This window comes from Nipponia nippon, unplaced genomic scaffold (genome assembly GCF_047370975.1).
Source record: "Nipponia nippon isolate SJK-2023a ecotype South Korea unplaced genomic scaffold, ASM4737097v1 scaffold_11, whole genome shotgun sequence".
NCBI lineage: Eukaryota > Metazoa > Chordata > Aves > Pelecaniformes > Threskiornithidae > Nipponia > Nipponia nippon.
In genome coordinates, this window is record NW_028262302.1 from 3,239,924 (window position 1) to 3,261,591 (window position 21,668).

The 21,668-nt window shown below is 43.3% G+C and overlaps 3 protein-coding genes across 4 annotated transcripts in view; all 3 read right to left on the minus strand.

Annotated features, from left to right (window-relative positions):
• Positions 1-3,722: 3,722 nt before the first annotated feature.
• SPTSSA (serine palmitoyltransferase small subunit A) lies at positions 3,723-9,407 on the minus strand. The gene is made up of 2 exons (XM_087747156.1): positions 9,226-9,407; positions 3,723-5,971 (listed from the first exon to the last, which is right to left on the minus strand). Exons 1-2 carry the CDS (start codon positions 9,326-9,328, stop codon positions 5,868-5,870), a joined length of 207 nt encoding a protein of 68 aa, XP_087603282.1. The 5' UTR covers positions 9,329-9,407; the 3' UTR covers positions 3,723-5,867.
• A 3,245-nt stretch (positions 9,408-12,652) lies between these two features.
• Positions 12,653-18,652, minus strand: EAPP (E2F associated phosphoprotein). Its single transcript, XM_087747157.1, has 6 exons — positions 18,518-18,652; positions 17,754-17,935; positions 16,304-16,402; positions 15,822-15,945; positions 14,827-14,946; positions 12,653-13,260 (listed from the first exon to the last, which is right to left on the minus strand). The coding sequence occupies exons 1-6, from the start codon at positions 18,589-18,591 to the stop codon at positions 12,996-12,998; spliced, it is 864 nt and encodes a 287-aa protein (XP_087603283.1). The 5' UTR covers positions 18,592-18,652; the 3' UTR covers positions 12,653-12,995.
• A 250-nt stretch (positions 18,653-18,902) lies between these two features.
• Positions 18,903-21,668, minus strand: part of SNX6 (sorting nexin 6) — a 30,297-nt gene continuing 27,531 nt past the window's right edge. For both annotated transcript variants that reach the window (XM_087747159.1, XM_087747158.1), the window contains exon 14: positions 18,903-20,779. In XM_087747159.1, coding sequence (XP_087603285.1) covers positions 20,726-20,779 — 54 coding nt within the window. In that variant the 3' untranslated portion in view covers positions 18,903-20,725. The remainder of the gene's footprint in view (positions 20,780-21,668) is intronic.

A 21,668-nucleotide genomic window follows, 5' to 3' on the forward strand; every position in this document is an offset into this window, starting at 1 on the left:
GCTGCACAGACACATCTTTTGCGAGATTCTGACGTTTGCTTTGTAGCTGCAACTGGCACATCCTATATCCAATTTAGCAATTAGTGCTCCATGATTATCTGTCTGCAACTGGCACGTCCTATATCCAATTTAGCGATTACTGCTCCGCGATTATCTGTCTAGCTTAAGACATGTGTCAAGGCTGAAGGGTTTTCCATCAGTTTATTTCATCAAAACATCCGTTTACGTAACACAAGATATAACAGTAAAGCCTTTAGGATGATTATTCAGTCTCTAATCCCAAACACCATCCCTCCAAACCTTTAAATAAATAAATAAATCACTGTGACATCCTACCAGTGCTAGCAGGTGCCTTTATGGCATGAAGGATCTCCAACCCAGGTGAAACCATGGGTCCACACATTCCAACCACAGAGTCTAAATACATAGTGGTATTACCAGGGTGGTATTATCACCCCCTAAACCAACTCTTCTGTAATGTAAGGCTCCTATCTTGGTAACCTTTATGTTTACATGAAATATTTACTTTCTTTTGTCCAGTAAGTTTTGGGGGTTAGCACAAGCATCAGCTTCAGTTTGAAAATAAGGTTACACTTTCTGTTCAGGGAAACAACTCCTACATTTTTCGAAACATTAGAAAAACCCATTTTGCCAGAGTTAAAGTTTCACAGAAACCAGACGTTTTGTAAAAGAATTTTCATCCCTCAGTTCATCCTGTCGCTTGTCCAAAGACAAAAGAAATTTTCATTTCCAGCCTCTCTTCTCCGATATCGATTCCACTGTACACACCTTCCCTGTGGTTTCTCATAATGAACCAATTTGAGATTAGAATCACTGTAACTCATTTAAAAATTGCTCCAGAATGAATAATGCCATTAACAGGGTGTCTTCTTCACGCAGCAAAGTGGAATCTCTTTAACAGACTCCAAAATGCCAAGAAGTTATACGCTTCTGGCACAGCTCATCTTAGCAACAGCAAAACATAGGGAACTGTTCTAAGTGTAAACCAAGACTCTCTCGTATTTGACAGGGCTCCTTCCAAAATAAAGAATACTTCTGTACACCCATATTATAAGGTCTAAATACCTGATGCATAAAGAGATGCAGCTTATAAATTGCACATGTATATCATCTTCTTATTTACTATTAAAATAAGCAGTACTCACCTACAAAATAAAGTGCTAGCCAGTGCCTTAGTTTGGTTTGGGGGATTTTTTTTTTTTAATAAAACAAGAATTCCACCCACAAATAAGCTAACTTCTGTTAAGCGTACATGCTGGATGGCTCACTGAATCCACAGAGCGCTGTAAAGAGGTCCACCAGCAACACGACCTCGGCACAGCCTGACTTCCAGCCAAAGCCACCTCACAGCTTTTGTACATTGTGTTAAACATTTAGTGATAAGGTACTGCATAACGTAATTCCCCATTTTATTTAACCGTAAGTACTTGTAACATTTGACATAGACACCTGCTGCCATTGCAAAATTACTGTAAAAAAAAAAAAGCTCAACTTTAATGATACTTTACAAATTGGATTAGCATTTGAATCAGGTTTACATCAAGGCCTATTCAGCTCTTAATGCAGCCAAACTCTCAGGGAGAGCGAATGGTCATAATTTCTTAGTCTTCAATCATGCTATGACACTTTAGATAGTTTGAGGATCTCATGATGAACGTGAAGGTTAAGAAAAGCAGAGGGGTTTCTGCTGAAATCCCACGCTGGGGTATTTCTGATCTAGAATTTCATCTCTCCCCACTACAGAGAAAGGAAGTTTGATCCAGCTCGATCCAGCTCTGGACTACAATGCCAGATTTTCTCCTTAAACCGTCATTACACGAACAAAGGCAGAAACAGCAACTGTTGTGCTCAGCGGTGACTACTGTTTAAGACTGACCAAGCAGATCAAACAGAGAAACAATGCAAACCACACAGAAAGCTTCATGCTTTTGTCTTTAAAAAGCAAGAAAACCCACACTGCTGTCAGGATAACATGTCAGCAAGAGGGGAAGAAACTGTTTTTCTACAACAGCAGTTGTAGAAAACGTGGGCAAATCAGCAGGTGAAAGGAACTTCTGGCACTGAAAACTGTTACTGGGGCCCCAACTCTGGTATGCTGCTCCGGTATTTCAGAGGATGGCTGCTGGCTCCACAGCTTTATGCACAGCCCGCTAATCCCATGGTATCAGATCTTTTCAAGTTGTGTCTCTTTACCTCAATATAACTTTATTTGTTGTTAGCTAACAGCAGGTATGCCTTCTTCAGTATTTCTAATGCACACTTCATTACTGCACCTGAATGAAACAGGGCAACGCTTCACATCCTACCAGTTGCACCAACTGGCAGTAATACAATGCACATCTATCACACAAGACCGAACTCCACAGTGCTATGCTCCTTTCACACCTATTCCTAATATTTACACAAATCCACAAACAAATGGTTTCCGTGCTAAATTTTGCCAAGAAAGTCTCAATTTAGGATCCTCTGGTGTTTTCCTCACAGGGCAGTTAAGAAACCGGAAAAAAAAACCAACAACAAACAAGCAACCCACAGCCTCTGTCTCCAAACTAATTGCTACATAGTAATTTCTGACAAGAAATAAACAGGTGGGTTTTATATATATATATATATATAAAATAAATAATGTGTGTGTGTGTATATATATACATAAATACAACTGATCCAGGACATACAGACACGTCCTGGATCTGCTTCTGGCTCCAGACTGACTTTCTGCAATACTGTGAGGGTGGTGAGGCCCTGGAGCAGGTTGCCCAGAGAAGCTGCGGATGCCCCGTCCCTGGCAGCGTTTCAAGGCCAGGCTGGATGGGGCTTTGAGCAACTTGGCCTAGCGGGAGGTGTCCCTGCCCATGGCAGGGGGGTTGGAACCAGATGATCTTTAAGGTCCCTCCCAACCCAAACCATTCTGTGATTCTATGGCTCCGTTTCCCCTTTCGGTTATGGCAGCTCCTACTGCAAAGGGGTTTAATTATTACTTCCACAGCACCCAGCCCTTGTGTCAGCCAAGGTGCCTCTGCGGAGCCGGCTCTGGAAGCCGCCACAGCCGCAGGCTACGCGGGCTCCTGCCAGGGCGACCAGCCCAGCAAGTCACCCCACCCGGGCGGGATGCCCCGGCCACACCTTTTGCCAGCCTCAGGCAACGGGGGCTGGCTGATGGAGCTGGTGTTATCAGCTGTGCTATCACACAGTTAATGCATTTTAAACACTTATTTCTGATTACTCAGTCTAAACCCCAAGAGCTATTATTATTAGAAGACTAACATAAAGCCACTTGCAGGGCTCCCAGATCTTTTTTTCTCATTTCTCACAATTATTTTTTCCAACTTTAACTAAAGCATTGATGGCTCAATTATTATCAACCTTTTTAAACAGAAGCATAATTGACCAGCTGTCTCCAAATGGTATTTAAGTTGCTTTACACCTCCAGTGTACACAGAAAAAGCTTAGTTATATCGTCAGAAGGATACGATCCTCCAACTAACACGACAATAAAGCAGGCTGCAGTGGGAAAACAGCTTGATAGCCTTATGATTCATTTATTATTCCAATTTAATGATTAAGTAAATCCTTACCAATACCCATACTTTAAAAAAGAAAACTTACTCTGCTTCATAATTATCACCCCTTGAACCATCTCTTTACTAGACCAACTTTATGAAAAGGACACGTTGCAGAAACTTTCTTCTAGAAATTCAAACTCTAGTAACATATAGAATTTTATTAATGAAACTATTCCATCTTTAACAAAGTATTTGGAATCTAAAAGAACAGTCCAAGGCTATAAGATTCTTGATTTATAATTAAAAAAAGAAATGCTGAAAAAGACTGTACTCAAATTAGCAAATTGAATTCACGTATGATATCGATCAAGCCCACTCCAACGTACTACTAGTAATGAGAGATTATGGTTACTCTTTTTTTCTCTCAACAAAAAGCAGACAGCTAATAAAAGTCAGTATATCAAAGCCCTTTTATAAAACCTTTCACAATTAAAAATCATGTTTAATATTCCTAATGCCACCACACAGAAGGGCTTTTTTCCCCCCTCATACAACTAAAACCCTTTCTCAGCAGTAGATGTGTATCAATCACAATAGTAGTTCACAAAGAAACATCACAGTACCAATTTAATCCACGGACAGCAGGAATTTATGCTACATTACTTCAAAAAGAGTATGTTAACTTATCGTTATCTGTGTATGTATTTAAAATACTCATGTACAACTCTGGATATATTAAAAAAAAAACCCCAAAGACACCCCCCCAAAACCTACCCACATTTAGATAGCCAGTTTTTACTAAGCAAAGGCACTAATTTAGTGTGAGACTCCTACCAACATCAGTAAAGCTAGGGTTCACCTAAGAAGTTTAACGCCCACTGTTTATAGCTACAAGACGACTAACAGAGTTTTTAATCAGATATGGATGAAGTTCTTAAATATAGGGGAAAAAAACCCTCTTTTCTCATGAGTGTGCACTTGAGAAAAATCAAATAAACGCGGAAGACAACAATTTAGTTGTACAATCTGATTTCAATAGAAGTTGCATAAAAGATATAACAGTACCTATTATTACTGGGCCATTAAAAATCACAATTCTTCGGTCAAGTATAATTTTTCACTTTTTGGAAAGCTCTGAAAAAAACAAGCAGCATTCAGAAACACATTAACTCCCAAAGAAAGTTTTGCATCAAAGCTCTGCTTTTAAACTTTTATTTTTTAAACAACAAAAAAAAAATCCTCCACTTAGGAAAGTTAAGTTGTCACCATCTTACATTTCAGAATACAAAACTGAAAAAAATCCCTATTAAAAAAAAAAGACAGGACTTCAGCCAAGTATTCAGCTACTTATTGCTGTAGTTGTAACTCAAGTCCATTTAAACCCCTATGTTTTGGTCGTTTGTAGCGAGAACATGTTTGGAACACTAGCAGCAATAGAAAACCCCTTTAAAACCTAGACATAGTCACACTGTTGAGTGAAAATTAGCAGAAACCATAACGATTGGAACATAATATATAATTGTAAAAGTACAATTGAATTGGTAGCTAGAAAAACAGGGTTGATTTAAAGTGCTATCCCAAAAGCCTTATGTGGGCCTATGTCAGTAAAGAAAAGTCCTTTCCCCCCCACTAGATAAATCCCAGAACCACAGCACTACTCCAAACATAACGAATGCAGTCTTCAGTCTGTCCCAGTGCCTCATCTCCCCCGCCCTCCTCCATCAGGTGGAATACAGGAACTTGAGATAATTGCTAATTCCAAATCTGGGTGATATGCACAAACATACTGTTGAATAAAGTCTGGACAGCAAACAGTACACCTGAGTTCAGTCATACAAACTAACTTTTGTAAATAGCATTAGACGAATATATCCATGTCTCTAATATGAATCTAGATGTATTTTCTTACAAAACGCATTAATAGAAATATCCAGGCAAATACATACCATACAATAGCAAAAGCTTTAAGCCCCATTTAATAAGATGACTTTCCGATTAAAAATAGAAGGCAATTAAGATTTACTCAAAATTACAATTAAGAAAAGCTTTCACAGTGCAATATTGAAACTGTCACAAAGTTAAGAAAATACTGATATCAAAGTACAATCACAATGTTAAAGTAGACAAAACTACTATACAAGGGCATATCTTGTAAAATTAAAAGGAATGAACACAACATAGGGGACATCTCACGTCCCTGCTTTACATATCTCATTTCCTAATCTTCAGAGACGTAATTGTGTCTTTCTGACATCGGTAGAAGTCTTGTTAAAACTAAGAGGTTCATTCTTCTTTGTAGACCAGATTTCAGAGCCCGATTACTTCTTGAAAATACATTCTTCATCACTGCACAATTTCAAAGTAGTGCAATATTGCCATGATGTGCTGAGGCATGAACACATAGCCCGTGTACAGTGCCATCCCAACAATGGAAACTAGCATGGAATCTGAATTACAGTTGAGGAAAAAGGCATTTGAAATAGAAAGTGCATTAGACATCACATAACTATAGCATTAAAACTTTCCTGGTAACTAACTTATAACATTACATTTTTAAATCAGTCGGGGTCAACTGCATTCAACAATTACAGCTGCAGGAAGAACTGACTGAACGCCGAAAACCAGAACACTGGTAGGAGCGATTAGCTGGATTATGGAAGGGTGCCTTGCAAGTTATCCACCGCCTTGTCATGGACACAAGAGGACAGGCCTAAGTGTGGGAAGGGTGATGGAGGAACAGAAAATGGGCACTCAGAATATACAAGTTTTTACATGCATCTTCCTAGGTGTTAAGCAAGTCTTGCAGAAGCCAGCCCCATTCAGCCAAGCAATAAAAAGTCAACCATCACAAAAAAAAACACCAAACCAAAATAAAAACACAATAATATGAGTAGCTGTACTGAATAAGAGTTCTTATTTGTGGATGAACTACTAATTTTTAAGCAGACAGCATTAGATGCTGACCTCAACTTCTTGGAATAGTATGATCTAATAGATTTAATTTATGATGCACAAAATACATCTGGTGCAAAAGTTGTACCATTAGCATAATAAAGTCAGGAAACCTCAAATCCATTTCTAGCCGCCAGTGTCCTCTATGCTTTAAGTCACCACATCACTTGGTTGATTCCCCCATCTGCATGTCATGCTCAGACCCTTCCTCACGGGCAAGCCGCTCAATTTATGTGCTGTTTGACAGTACTTCAGAAATAGAAACTGCAGGAGGAATGAAAAGTATGAATAACATTGTGACATGCACCTTTCCAACTACTTCACTCCCAAAGCCTCAGAGCATCAGCACGGCTTGGAGTCAGCTTGTGCATTTAAACAAACAGATACTCATTGGTACTTCACTATGGCAGATCACACTGCCAAACAAACATCATGTGAAGCTATCTGCTGAACAATCTTAAGAAGACCACTTTATTAGTTGAACTTCTAGCAGGGACCTCTTGTAAAACTTACATAGAGAAGTGAGATGACAGCTTATAATGTATACGTACAACTGGACCTTTGTCGAGCTCTAGGGTTCACAAAGCGCTATCTACGGAAATTATGGCATCAGCTTACTGAAAGATTATGCCATTCGAAGTTTAACATTTCAGAAATTCAAAAGAAGTACTCTAAATTAATAATAACCTGTTGATTTCATCCCACTGCCTGCAGAGATTCAGTAAACCTAGACAGAAACACTATAAAAAGCACTGGAGATTAACAAGCATGATAACACTGGACTCGGTTTCCACAGGTGAAACCAGAGGAGCTGTGCATGCTGTGTCTTCGAGAAATCAAGTCACCACAGCACACATGTAATAAACACTCTGTGACCGACTTCCCTGTGGCAGAGCAGACGTCTTAGCTGCGCTTATTAGAGCATACTAGCTTCTTGGTATATTTTTAGTCCCAGAAGTTTATACAGCATGAGATACTAAAATGAAGGTCAACTCATAAATCCACATTTCCGTATCAGCGCTCACTTCTGATTCTGGAGCACAAGCAGCAGCGAGACACGCAGCAGAGCCACGCACCATTAACTCCCAAGGCCGCCGTCTCTGCGCCGCATCCGTACAGCGCCCGGCAGACCTTGCCCACCTATAGCAAAAGCGTCCAGTTTGAGGACAAAAAACAGTTTTGCTAACCCAAGACTGCAAGCGATAGTCGTGCCACTTACAACATTTATAAGTTCAGTGGCAATTACTTCACTGCAATATAAGTATTTTATAAAAGTCAACATACACGCACACTTTGATTTACTTAAATATTTTACACAAGTTAAAAAGCTGCATGGGTAACAAAAAAAAAATATTCATGACTAATATAATTGCAATAAAAGCAAAGATTAAGTTTCCTCAGTGATACAGACATGGCATAAAAACAGGAAAGTATGTTAGCAAGGGTAAGAACCCCTACCTGAACAACTGCGCACAGTATGTCTATAAGTACTAGGAAAGAGAAATAGTAAGTTATCTCCACTTCGACTGACTTTACACAGGAAAAGAAGTCTCATTGTAGAGCTGTAACCTGGGCAACCACTTCTATATAACAAAAGCAAGTTCCTTTACAAAACTGACCAATATCTTAGTAAAAGCAGCTTCTGACTACTTCCACCCTTCTCTTTGTTAATGTTTTGGTAATTTCTCTCTTTGCCTCTCAACATTAATTGGAGATGGCTCGGGGTCATTCATATGAGACATCATTTCAAGTCAAGATCAAAACAGCCACACTTAAAAGAAAGATACTTGTGATGCCATAACAACACTTGAGAGAATACACTGTCTGTATGAAAGGGCTGGGCAAAGAAGCGAAGCTATAAATAGTCTTTATACAGATGCCTTCACATTAGCATCTATGAAGTTCTTCCACTCCAAAAGAGCCAAGCAAACTTACCAGCTCGAGGATTAAATACTCATCTAATAAAAATCATGCGACAAAGCACCGTGCAAGCGTAAGCTTGCGAGGTTTTGCAGCCTGCACGTTTGCTTTCCACTAGGCAAAAATACAAAAGAACTCATGAAAGACACCTGTCCTTAACACAAACCTTGAGATTTCAGTGCGAAAGACAGGAGAAAGAACTACCGTAAGTCGACAGGGGAAAAATTAAAGGAGAAATAACTTCGAGACATAAACTTATGCCCGAGGAGAAACGGACTGGATGGCCAGACGCCCAGCGACAGGATGCGGAGCGCCAGCGTGAGGACCGTTCCCCGACCGGGGCGGCACGTCAGTCCCGACGGCGGGGGGCTTCAGCCCCTGCCTGCGAGGGGGGGACGAGCCCCGCTCCCGGGCGGAGGCCGCCGCTCCCCCGCCCGCCGCGGGCACCGGCCGCGCCCGGCGCCTCAGGCCGGCTGCCCCCCGCCGCGGCCCGGCCCGGCCCGGCGCCGCTCCCCTCCCCTCCCCGGCCGGGCCCGGCTCTCCTCCCGCTGCCCCTCACCCCCAGGCAGCCCCGCCGGCGGCCAGCCGCCCTCAGCGCGGCCGCGGCCCAGGCGCTTCCCCGGCACCGGGTCGCTCGCCCGGCACCGCACCCGCCGGGGAGGCGGCGGCAGGGCCGGCGGAGCCGCCACACCCGCCCGGCGGCCTCGGAGCCGCCGCCGAGCGCGACGGGGCACCGGAGGGCAGCCCCCCGGCCCCCGACGCCGCGCACGCAGAGGCCCGCCCCGCCAGGCCCCGCGGGCAGGGCCGGGCCCGGCCGGCAGAAGGATACTGAAGACGGTGCGCTCCCAGGGCTCCAGCATGTAGAGCGCGGTGACCAGCAGGTACTGGTAGTACAGCCACGACATCTGCTTCCAGGCCGAGCCCAGCGCCATGGCGCGCCCCGCGCTCTCCCCGCCCGCCAGCGGCCCTGCGCCCGGCCCAGGCCCGGCGGAGGCGGGGGCAGCCCGGGGGCGGGGGCAGCCCGGGGCCCGCCCGCCCGCCCGCCCCGGCCCCGCCCCCGCCCCGCAGCCCGGGCGGCCACCGCCCGCCGAAATGGAGGCGGCGAGGCCCGGGGGCCCGGCCCGGGCGGTGGCTCGCTGCGGAGCCGCGGCGGGCAGCCGTCCAGCGCCGGGCGCTGGGGCATGGCGGCGGCCCTACCCTGCCGAACGCTAAAGCCCAGCAGCGTGTGCCCGCTTCTGTCCGGTCTGATTAAATTGCACGGCTGACCGTGAACTTGGCGTAGACCGCCGGTCTGAGTCGCACCTAGGAGATGGTGCTGCAGCCTGTTCCCTCTCATCCTGTTTAATCTGAAGTGACGGTCTGGGAATCGGGGCAGACGCGAAGACTGTGCCGGGCCGGGCCCAGGGGCAGCGTGGTAACGATGCTCTGCAGGGGTCTGCAGTCTCTTCAGCTGCCAGAGGGTGAAGCCCACCCAGAAACGTGGCTCAGAGAAAGCAGACCCTAACACTGGCCAGCGCTGACTAGATTAATCCCACGTGAACTGGAAAAATAAAGAGGCAACAGATCAACTGTTTACTGTAACTGTTGCTAACTTTGCACTTCCCTAAGGCACTTGGGGCCAGAAACCAGAGGAGTGCTGACTGGCCTGAGATAAGGGGAAATTCCCAGAGATCGCCCTGGGACCGCACGGTTAGAAAGGCCATTGGTGGTTTATACTGGCAATCTAGTTTAGAGGGCACTAGCTGAAAGTGTGCTGGAAGGGGACGTAGGTGGTAACGAGGCACCAGGACTAAGCCAGGCCAGCGGCCGGGACCTCACGCACCAAGTGTGCTCACCATAGATTAGAAACTGGTATGGACCCACCATCCTCACCCTGCTTAGTAAATCCGTCTGCAATTACGTCACCGAGCGGTGTGATGCTGTTCTCGCAGCCACCCCGCCCCTACCTTCACCTGTGCTATTAGTACAATGAAAACCAGTCACGGGAGGATGCACATGAGTTGTTTACACAGCTGCAAAATACAACTACAGTACCAGGAGATAACTGTGAAAAAGAACACCAGGTGGCAGAGAAAACTGAATACTGTACTAGTTTGTGTGACAGCATCTGAAACGGGATTTAATTCAACCAGAAGACATGTAGAGACAGCTTATCTATGCAGATTTATTTCAGCACAAGAAGAAACGAGAGCATTCACGTGATTAATACCCCCATGCAACTGGCTACAGCAGCTGTTGTCCCTATCCAAGACCACTGTTGCTTGTTGCAATTGCTGGTGGAGGAGTCTTGTGTCGGTGTTGCTGCTTGAAAAAGTGGTGGTAATCACGAAGGCTTCCTTTCTATATAAACACGTACAAAGTTCAAGGACGAGTGGAGTATTCCGGACAACAAAAGCATTACCCCCATTCACAGCTGCAAGAACGTTATCAATACGGGGCAAACGAGTCCCAGTCCTGCCCGCTCCAACGCTTCCTAAGAAGCAGCTCCACAATTCAAGTGATAGGGCAAGCAAGGAGCAGCAGCAAGAAAAGTACCCGAGATGAGAGGAGAGGTAACGTTGAGGCGTGCCAGCTTCAAAATCTCCTGCTACATCTGCCCTAACACACCAGGTGGTGCCCAGGCCCCTTACACCTTCTTAGTATAGTGCACATATGAGACTTTTTTTGCTAGTTAGCCCCTTAAGAAAATTAACAATATTCCTCTGTATAGAGTTTCCCCTCCTTCACCAGCTCCATTCTACCCCTGCTTAGGGACTACCATCACCTGTTGTTCCTCCTGCCACCACCCGCATCGACACTCGAGGCCTCGAACGACATTCCCGCGTGCTCATGTTTCCAGTAGCTCAGCGCAAAGACCCTTAACCCAGCGCTACACAGAGCCTTCGCACTTCACCTGAAGACGACATGAAGACAGCTGCATCGAGGCCAGCATGCCCTACAGCACAGGCTATGTCCTCTATCACGTCTGCTCCCACACACTTCTACTAAGAAGAAACAATTCTTTGTACGTTCAAAATTTTCCACGTACACCTCCTGGCTTATGGCACACAGTCACAATTGATCCCACTTGAGGTGATCCCATAGCTATCAATACCCAAGTCAGACACTGCGCTAATCCCTCTGACCGTAGGTAGCAAAGACGAGATTGAGACTTTACCTCGGGCAGATCCCAAGCCTCAAAACACGCGTGCCTCACTTTTGATCGTAGGCTGCGCGCGCAGAGGAAGGAACCCCACGCTAGCCAACCAAGCGCTCAGCAGTTGCCTCAACAGTTCGCTACTTTATCAAGCGGAGGTTAAGTTTCTGCTGACTTGAAAACAGGAAGTCAGTGTTCTCCTCATGGAATCCTGACAGGAGAACCAATGTATTTTTTTCTTCCTAATCTCATGGAACACTGTGTAGAACGAGTGTGTGTAGATTAGTAGAATACAGCACCAGGGACTACAAAAGGAACCAAAGAGTCACAAGATTTTATTATAATCTAAGGCACTGAAGTATGTGCTTCAGGTTCCTACCTCCTAAGTTTAAATATTTCTGACAATTCCTCAAAACACATATAACAAATTATTCCTAGTACTATTAAAAGAAAAAGCATAGATGATTTTTTTTTCAGACAGACCCTTGTTCAAAGTGAAATGTTAAAAAATATCAGGCTATACAGAGGAGACGTTACTTACTAATAAAAAACAAGAGCTCACCTCTTGGGAAGAAGCCTGGAGGAAGGGATCCATTGTTAACATGGCAGTGGTTTCATAGACTAAGCAAGAAGTCTAAATATCAAGTAGCAGAAGCTCTTTATGCTTCCATAAAGAAGCTGTAAACATACTAAACAAACAGAAAAAGCATGCAAACTAGTGCTATGGTCATAGATCTGACCATAAATTTCTTCTTAGAATGTATAATCGTAAGGAAAAAGGATAACAGAAAAAAAAGTCCAGTATTTTCTTCATATACATATTTACATTACAAACTCTTCACTGTATTACTAAACATTAATGTTGATTTAAATGATCCATGCCAGAATGATCCATGCCAGCAAACTCAATATAAGCTTATCTTCCACTCCGTATAAATAAAAATTTCCATTTCCGAGATCTTAATGCGCCAAAAATCCAAATATAATGACAATTCCTTCTTTATTAAATCTACCTGTATGCGAATCTACCAAGAATACCAGCCTAAAGAGGCCCAACATCACGACTGAGAGTTGTTTACCACGTGCCATAGAAATGACCAATGCAGCGATGGAGACCCAGTTACTATACAGTATTTATTCTAAGCAGCAGTTCTAATACATATTGAGATAATGGATAGTATATATACAGGGAATGATCATAATACACAGATCTTACATTGTATTTACAAAATTTTAAATCCTCAACGATGCGACCACCTGACAGCATGAAATAATATTGCTCTTAAATGCACACAGTTAACTGTATTCCTTTTGTAAACTTTGCAAAAATCCAACCATTATGAAGTTCTCTGATGAAAACATACATTTAAAAGACCATATTTAAAAAAGGCTAACATGCCTGCATTTCTGATACTTCACACAGTCTTAAGCAGTGCAGGATTTTCTTCCCCTGCTTTTGCACATTAGCAGTGGCTGGCTAGAACATTGAAGAAGTGAAAAACTTCATCTTTATCCATTACTGCCACTTCAGTTGAGCACTCAGCACATAACACTGGATGATACACTTCCTCCTCTTCTTGATTTGATTGTACAGAGGCACTTTCTTTGCTGTGTTTCATTTTCTTAGTTCTTTTCTTTGGCTTCTTTCTGTATTTCAGAATTTCCTCTTTGTTAACAACGCAATTCATCACAAACATTGCTCTATATTGTGTTTTGTAAGATTCGTGTCTGTGGAGAAGGGGAGAAAATGCAAGTCATACCATTGGTAAAACTCTGCTTCCAAGAAATTGGTTATCATCACTGGAAATGGGATTAAAGATAGGAAGTACCATGCCAAAGGGCTGGAAGCCAAATAAATAGGAAGTTTTAAAAACAGAACAAAAGTCACAACTACAAAAATCATAAAAAAAATAGAATTGTAGCCAGCTGTCTTGTTTTTAAGGTGTTCTTAAAAACACACTGGTTCTTGCTGAAATAAACACCCTGGACTACAATGGTATTGGTAGTACAGAATTATGCATTGCTACATATAGCTGATGATAGGCAAAAGCTAATGAAGCTGTGAGTGCAAATGACTCAAATACTGGCATTTATATCCTAAAATGTCTTACAAGCCTGAAATTTCTTATTTATAAATAGCGAACATTGACACATCACACTTGAAAAAGCTTGTCTTTTCAGCTGTCATCAGTATAACAACTTGTTTGTATTTTCAGCTGTCATCAGTACAACAGCTGTATAGCTGGAGTATGAAGCAAAATTCCGGGCTGCGGTTCAGTTCAATTCAACACAGTGTCCCTCAGGCTGCAGTTTTACAGCAGCCTAAACCAACCTAACAGGTGGCCACGGAAGTCCTATCTCGACTTCTGCTGGCTTTACTGCTTGTATAATTCTGTGCTGAGCTATTTCACTTTATTAAAACCACAAAAGACCAGTCTGACAATAAAAACAGAGAGTTTGCAGTCAGCTTAGCAAACGGAGATACTTAACTATAGAACAGGGTCACGGAATACCATAGCCAGCAAAGGGAAGAGAGTAAGAAAGAGCACCCAGTACTTAGATGATTTTAGGCTGCTGTGGAATTTCATCCTCAATCGCTGCAAGTACTCAATAAACCAGAGGTAGTTTATTCCTCATTTCACAAGATTTCTTTCTCCTTTACTCCCAGTTCAAGAGTCCTCTCAGCACAGGTTAGCAGTACTAAGTAGGCTTGCAGTGCAGTCAGATACTGGAGAGCAGCAAAACACACTACGGATTCTCACCCAAATGCTTTCCAGATGCTTTTTAATATAACTGTATTCAAAATCACAACTGCTAAGGCTCAAACCAAGTAAGAATACACTATCTTGATTTTGCTTAATCCTCCCCTAAACAAGGCACTTTCATACAAAAATAATAGTTAACCCAGAATAATTCTATGCCTCTAAACATCAAGCCAACATATTTAAAAAAAACAACAAAACAAACAAGAAAACCACCACCCACAACTCACTCTGAACTTCTTGTTTAGTCTTCATGAAACCTATTTTTTTTTTATGGTTTACCTTTCTGCTATGCTAAAGTTCTACCTTGTTCTTCCTCATCTCCGTGTTGCAGGTTAAGCTCATCATCATTCTTACAAACTAGCATTCACCCCTAAATCTGATTCACATATACCTGCCTTCTCTTTTATTAGCTCCACCTCGCAAGACAGACTTGATCAAATCAACTGATCAAATTGAATACACTAAAAATACAACTGACCAAAAAGAAAAAAAGACATTACACAAAGACCCCTTATTGTTCACCAGTTACCTCTGACAGTCCAGGCATAACGTTGTCATGCAAGCAGGGCAATTCAAAACAGCATCACTATTTGGAACAGCTGAAGGTTTTCTTTGCTGCTGCGGTGGCGCTCTTCTCTGATTACGGTACCTACCAATTCAAGAAAGGAGGAGGAAGAGACAAAAAGTGAAATTACGTGCCCTTGTTGTCAGATATATCAATTCAACCTCCAAACCTTTTTTATATTAAAATACACCAATAAATATTTGGCTCCTTCTGGACACCTTTTTCACTGACTCGAACCACATAAATAAATACACTGGAGGAAAAAACACATACCAGTATCTTCATTTACTTTGTACAGAGGGTTCTTATTTGGTGAAACAAATATATCTAGCATAAGAATTTGTGCCTAGTAACCCTCTCCTCTGACGAGGCAGTTGTCTCAAGTGCAGTCTCTGCCGGCAACATACATTAATGTTATCCTTTTCAACAGATTTATATGGAGAATTTTACTTCTGCTGCAGCAACCATTTTTCTACTTCACCTGTCAAAACACTCGCAGTAAAGCAGCTTTGTGCTGTATAATCTGAACATTTTGTGGCTTGCTAAATTCAAAGTTTTCCAAAACCATAAATACAATATTTAGCAGGAACAGATATTAATTTAGCAATCAAAGTATCGTAGGGCATTAAAAACTGAAATCAGCAAATCTTACAACCTTTTCATCCACAATATGGCTGTTTAGATGAGATCTACAGAAAAAACTGGCTTACCGAACTAGGAAGTTTTGATTTGCAAAAATTGCAAGTTTTAGAATTGTGTCATTTTGAAGACTCAACTTCCATTACATACATGTAAAAATTTTACAGGCTTCTAAATTTCTACGTTGTAAATTCTAAAAAAAAAAAAATTTCATTACATAGACTTGACAGCATAGGCTTTTTCTCTCTATTCACCATTTTCCTTTAATTTTTTCGTTTTATGTTAAGCATCCTACAATTCAAATATTTATGGTCTCTTACCCCCTCCTCTGTGAGTCTACCCACTCTTGGTCTCGACTGTCTTCTTCTGGGTCATATAGCAGTTCATCATTGGAAAGAATCCGACGTTGCTGATGTTTTCTGTTTTTCCAGACGTCCTGTGTAACTGAAAAGATTTGTGCAAGCACGTTACATCCATCAGACATATGATGACTGTCTGCTTGAATAATCAAAATATCAGTTTTTTGGTTTTTCTTTTCCATACTCGCAATTAATCTAAATTAAAACATAAAGGTCTAGCTCATCTCTGCTCCAAACGCACCACCCCAAAGCATTAACGCACCTTACATACATTGGGATACATCACAAAGCTGCAGGAACTACATTGAGATGATATAGGCTGGTAATTCCCCCCAAAAGGCTGCCTTCAGGAACAGCCCCTTGACCCCCCCGAGAGGATTCTACAGGATCTGAGAGAGAGAGTGCTACTGCAAAGATGTCCTCCTCTCTCCTCAGCCGTTTACCTATTTTATCTTCATCCTCTGAATCAGAATCAAAGTAAACGTCATCATAGTATTTTGAAGTGGTGGCAGGTCCAGTCTGCCCAGTACTTGAGGAAGTACCTATGTGTGCAATTAGAGAAAGCGGTAAGAACACCCCACCAAAAGGACAGCAAGTATACAGCCCAGAACAAACCTTCATTTTCAAGTTACTCTACCCAGAAGCACTCTGCTTTATCTAGCTCTCTCAGTTTATTCCCACATCCTGGATCATCCACATCGCTTGTGTTATTTAATTTACAGGTGCTGTCTCAGAGCAAAGCTGCTCACTCCCTCCGAGATGAACCTCAGGTACAGTACAAAGGAAAGTTTCTCCCAAGGTACGCTCCCTTGAGGCACAGAGGACACCACATCAAGTGTGCCTGCCTCTGCCCTATATAATCCACACTACCTCTGACACTCCATAAATCTTCAGTCATGCGAATGAAATACAGGTGTGGCACATTGTTTCACAAACTTTGATTACAATAAAATTTACTAAAAAAATCCGCCAAAATTTCAGGGCCACAGAAGTTCGAAAAAGACCTAGGTGAATTGCCAAGCACATCTGTCGCAGACAGTCCATGCCAAAAAACCTATTCCGTGCCGGACGGATGTGGTGGTATAACTATTGCTACGTCTTCTCAATTGCACAACTAAAACCTACAGATCAGATTTGCCCACTAACACAGATAAAGCTATTAAACCTGCTGAGTGCAGAGTCAAGTCCCTACATTAAAGTGAATGTTACACTGATTCTCCAGGAAATTAAGAACACTTCCCTAGGTGTTTTGTAATAGGTAAGAAGAACACATGCTCTTCAAATGCCAAAGCGATCCGGCTCTTGCACCCATAGTACCCAAACACCAGAACACGTGTATCTTTAGTACAGTTTTATTATTCAATATAACATGTAATTATAAGCAAGTAAGGAAAGAAGAGATTAATATTTTTTCCTGACTTCTCCCCCCAACTGATTTGGGATCTCAATCTACCGTATGCTACTCCTTGCTTCAAGAAAGGGCTCCAAATATTGACAGCATCCAGACCCAGCAGACAAAGTACAAGAGACCACAACCTGCTCAAGAGACTTCCAAATACATGTGAAAGAGCAACTTAAAGCAGAAGTTACAGAGATATTGGAAAAAAGGGGACTGAACCAACAAAGAGAAATCATATTAAAGCGGGAAATCAGAAGTTCAGAAACACCAAAATCAAAGTCTTAGAAAAGATGAAACAGGGACGTTGACTGAAGTGGCACCTGGTGACTTCTGCAGAAGCGATCAGCCATTTTAAGATTTTCTGTAGGCTTCAAACGGCACGTGACTATCACCACACACCTCTAGCCACAAGACTAACACATTAACTTCACACCTCAAGTGGACGCTACTTAACTCACCATTTCATACGCAAGCAGATGTTAAGTGTGATTTACCCATTTCTGGTGATTTCCATTTGCCCTCCATCGTCCTCATGGTGGTGTTCAGTTCCGCTTCCATCTCCTTCTGGAACTCATCGTCGCTGGAGGACTCGCTCTCCCCCGTCAGGCACTCCCGTATCAGCTTCCGCTTCTGGTCCGGAGTGCCGTGCAGGAGCACATCCACCTCATCTTCTGAGCTACAAGTATTTAAGTGTTACGCACCTATTTACGATAAGCAGCTTAAAACATTGACCGAGTCACTTGGGGAAGGAACATCTGAATTGTGTGGGTGCACTGGGAAGCACCTATCCATGCCTTTATGGGAGGTGCATTTATTAAAATGTTTTATTAGCTTGCTGGTGTTAAAGCTCTGGGTTTAACGCAAAGGAGCTGCAGCTGACCGGCTGCGGCCTGCCGCGACGCCTCCGCAGCTCGGCTCGGGGACCCTCCCTGCGGGGCAGGGACCCGTTTACACGCTGGCATCTGCAGGTCACCAACGGAAATCCCCCGGTCGCACGGAAGAAGCTGCCGCGGCTGCAGCGACGCGGTCCTCCCGCCGCCCCCGGGCGGCACCCCGCGGCCCTGCCCGCCGCTCTGCGGAGCCCAGCACCCGGGCCTGCCGTCCCGCCGCGCCCCCCCGGACTCCGGCCCGGAGACGCCAAGCGACGGCGGGGAGCGGCGGCCCGCTGCCGCCGGGACGAAGCAGCCCCGGCCCGCCCGCCTCAGGCAGGGCAGCGACAGGCCGCCCTGGGCCCGCGCGCGGCGGGGCTCTCCAGCACCTGCTGAGCGCTCGCTCCTCGTCGCTGGGCTCCTCCACCACGTACGGGTCGTCCTCCTCCCGCAAGCAGCTCATGGCGGCGCCCGCCTGCCCGCCCGCCGCCGCGGCCTCCCCGGGCCCGGCCTCTTCCGGGCACCCCGCCGCCTTCCGGCGCCCCAGCCCCTCCCCGCCGCCTCGTCCCGGCTCCGCCCGCGGCGCGGCCCCGGGCAGCCGGAGGGCGGCGGCGCGGCGCGGCCCGGCCCAGCCCAGCAGACCCGCGGCCCCCGCCGGTGCGGGCCCCCCGGGGCGGCGGGGCTCCGCCTTTTTCCCTCGGAGCTGCAAGGGATACGTGTTTCTCCTCGCAGGTACACAGGCAGGGGTCGGAGCTTTAAGAGACACACCCAATACCGAGAGGCTTGAAAAAAAATTTAATGAGCTAGTAACACCGAACAACGAGGACTAATCTAAAAACTGTTCCCACAGCCTACTTAAAATATTTACAATTTTGTTAACTGTATGTACATTGTAATCTTCGTCCCTTGTAGTCTATTTATAGATTAGTTCCTTAGGAATTATACCTGTTATATCTGGAAGATGAACAGCACAGTATTATTGTAGTAGCCATTGCTGGAAAATATTACATGTACTAGATGAGTTGCTAATAGCCAGTGTGCACTGGTAACCAAAGTCTGAGGCTATGGGTACGCAACTCAACACACAACGCAAACAGCACGTTCAGCCAAGAAACCTCTCTGCCTTTGAGCCGCTCCGACGCGCGAGGCGGCAGGGTAACTGTACCACACTGGGCAGTTCACCCTGTTTGAGAAAAAAACCAAACCAAACCGCACACCTCTGTGCAGCAGTACGGGGAGTCTGATCACAGAGACATTGACTTACACTGATCTGCACCTCCAAACATCCCGCTGCTCCACTGAAGGTCTACACACCCATATAAAGCAGCAATCCCACCGTGCAGAGCGAGTCATCGAGTAAAGCCTAATTTTATGACATCCTGAAATCACACAACAGAACAGCACCTCTTGGAAAAGTTTCACGGTTCAAGTAAGAGAGACAAAACAATACAACAAATAAAACTGGATTCATAGCTCTAGGTTTTAAGTCCAGTTAGCAGAATGGGATCCTTTTCAGGCGTTCCTTTATTTGGTATACCTTATTTTTTTATATTCTGAAGCAAAGCTTCTCATCTATACCAAAGTGGGGCAGTACTACCTTTCATTGCTATTTTATGCACTTTCTGAGCTCCCTTCTGCTACTTTATTTCCCCTTTCTGGAAAGAAACCCAAGAAGTTCTCTCAAAAACATTTCTGCCAAAGAAATTGCAGAGTCAGCCACCAAGCTAGGAGCAAGTTAAAGTACACTAGACAGGAAAGTCACAGACAAACGGAGAGGCAAACGGATAAACCTGAGAATGCAAGTGAAAAATTACTGGGCAAGTATTTAGTGTCAGACCAATCCAATACTTACTCAATGACTTCAGCTTTTTCTCTGTTCATTCTGTAATTAAATTAATCTGATTTACTAGAAAATATTAAGCTTACAGATGATACAATGTCTGCATAATTTTAGAAAAATCATCGATTTCATGGTTTATTTTACAATAATTGGATTAGTCTACAAGTTAAGGCAAACATACTAATGCATTTGCTTTTCTTCTTAAATCATAGTTATAAAGGTTACACAAAGTTCTCCAAAATTTCTAAGAAATGTTCACAATTGAAAAAAAGATTAACTTTCTTGATATCAGTACATGGAAAAAAAAAAAAAACTAAGACAGTGTCTACAATGCCATTACAGTAACAATAGTCAAATATCTAATGGTAATATTTAGGCTGTTTGAACAGTGTGCTTCAAATGGTGGACTTCAGAAATTACTTACAAAGGTAAATAAGATTGGCAGCCGTATCATAGTATTCATAACATGAACATAATTATATTGGCTATTTTCACAAAAACAGAGCATTTGGTTTCTGAACAATGAAAGCGTATAATGATTAAATAAACATGAATATGTATGTATAACAAGTATGCTGTTGCTTCATATCATCTGGAGCTACTGTCAGGTGTTTGTTTTAATTCTTTTGAAAGAAGGAGCTTGCTTATGCGCACTTTGTCAAATGTTTTCTCCAGGGAACTGTAAATGCCTATTTAAAGTCAAGAAAACAAAATCCAGAGGAGGGCAGCCCTTGTCAGTGGGAGGACGGAGCGTAGCTTATGTGTCACCATTTAACACCGCCAGGCAGCTCTGCAGCAGCTGTAAGTTACCCTGTAAAAACAAAGAAAAATATGACATTTCCATACTTCCTTTTACACTTGTGGCAAAAAGACGTTTTCTAAACAGCCATGACACGACTAAAGGAGAACAGACAGGTATTAAGCTTATGTAGAAATATTTCTGTAACTTTTATCTTAATGAGCTTTTTGAATGTAGGCACATTGTGTCATGGAACTAAACGGAGCCAACTTGAGATTCAAAAACAGGCATTTAGTACCGTTTCCATGTTTCTTCACAAGTTTCTTACTAAAGATCTGGTCTGGCCACAAAAACTATTCACTGCAGAGCACTCTCTTAGCAATGAAGTTAAAGTTTTCATTCTTTATATAGTATTGCCATTACTCTGTCACGGGAACGTTATTCCCAAAGCAGAAGTATTCATATATTATACTGAATTCATCAAGAAGTGTTAACCAATTCACAGCACTCAGTTATCTCCATGCTATAGCAGCCACCTAAGCTCCTAGCTCCGTTCAAGGACAGGCCTTGTTTGAAAGACAGACTGATTTACCTGCTTAGCCAGGTGACTTAGCCATCAAAGTTGAGTTTAGCCATTAGAGCCAGAGCCACAGAAGTGATTATCAGAACATTAACTAAGCTTTATCTTTGAACCCAAGTTCTGCCCTTCTTTTCAAACACCTGTAGGTCAGTTTTTAATCCTATTTAAAGCATCCTCTCTACCATAAAAACACACAGGCTGAATTTCAGATTTCTGAACGAATTTACGGAACTGACACTTAAAAAGATACCCTTGTGAATTAAGCAAATGTGATTGACAACTAAGCCAGGATTTACTTTCCAGAAAAAAATAACCCAACCTGGTATTCACAGTATTCACATTGTTTTGTGTGTTCATTTATGCTTAGATCACTTTAAACTA

Excerpts from the sequence above, each read along its gene's own strand:
- SPTSSA (XM_087747156.1), bottom strand. The coding sequence starts at position 9,328 with ATGGCGCTGGGCTCGGCCTGGAAGCAGATGTCGTGGCTGTACTACCAG. Across the intron at positions 5,972-9,225 it reads CTGGGAGCGCACCGTCTTCA|ATTCCATGCTAGTTTCCATT; the intron begins GTATCCTTCTGC and ends ACTGTAATTCAG.
- EAPP (XM_087747157.1), bottom strand. The coding sequence starts at position 18,591 with ATGAGCTGCTTGCGGGAGGAGGACGACCCGTACGTGGTGGAGGAGCCC. Across the intron at positions 16,403-17,753 it reads ATGGAAATCACCAGAAATGG|GTACTTCCTCAAGTACTGGG; the intron begins GTAAATCACACT and ends TTGCACACATAG. Across the intron at positions 13,261-14,826 it reads TTATGCCTGGACTGTCAGAG|ACACGAATCTTACAAAACAC; the intron begins GTAACTGGTGAA and ends CCTTCTCCACAG.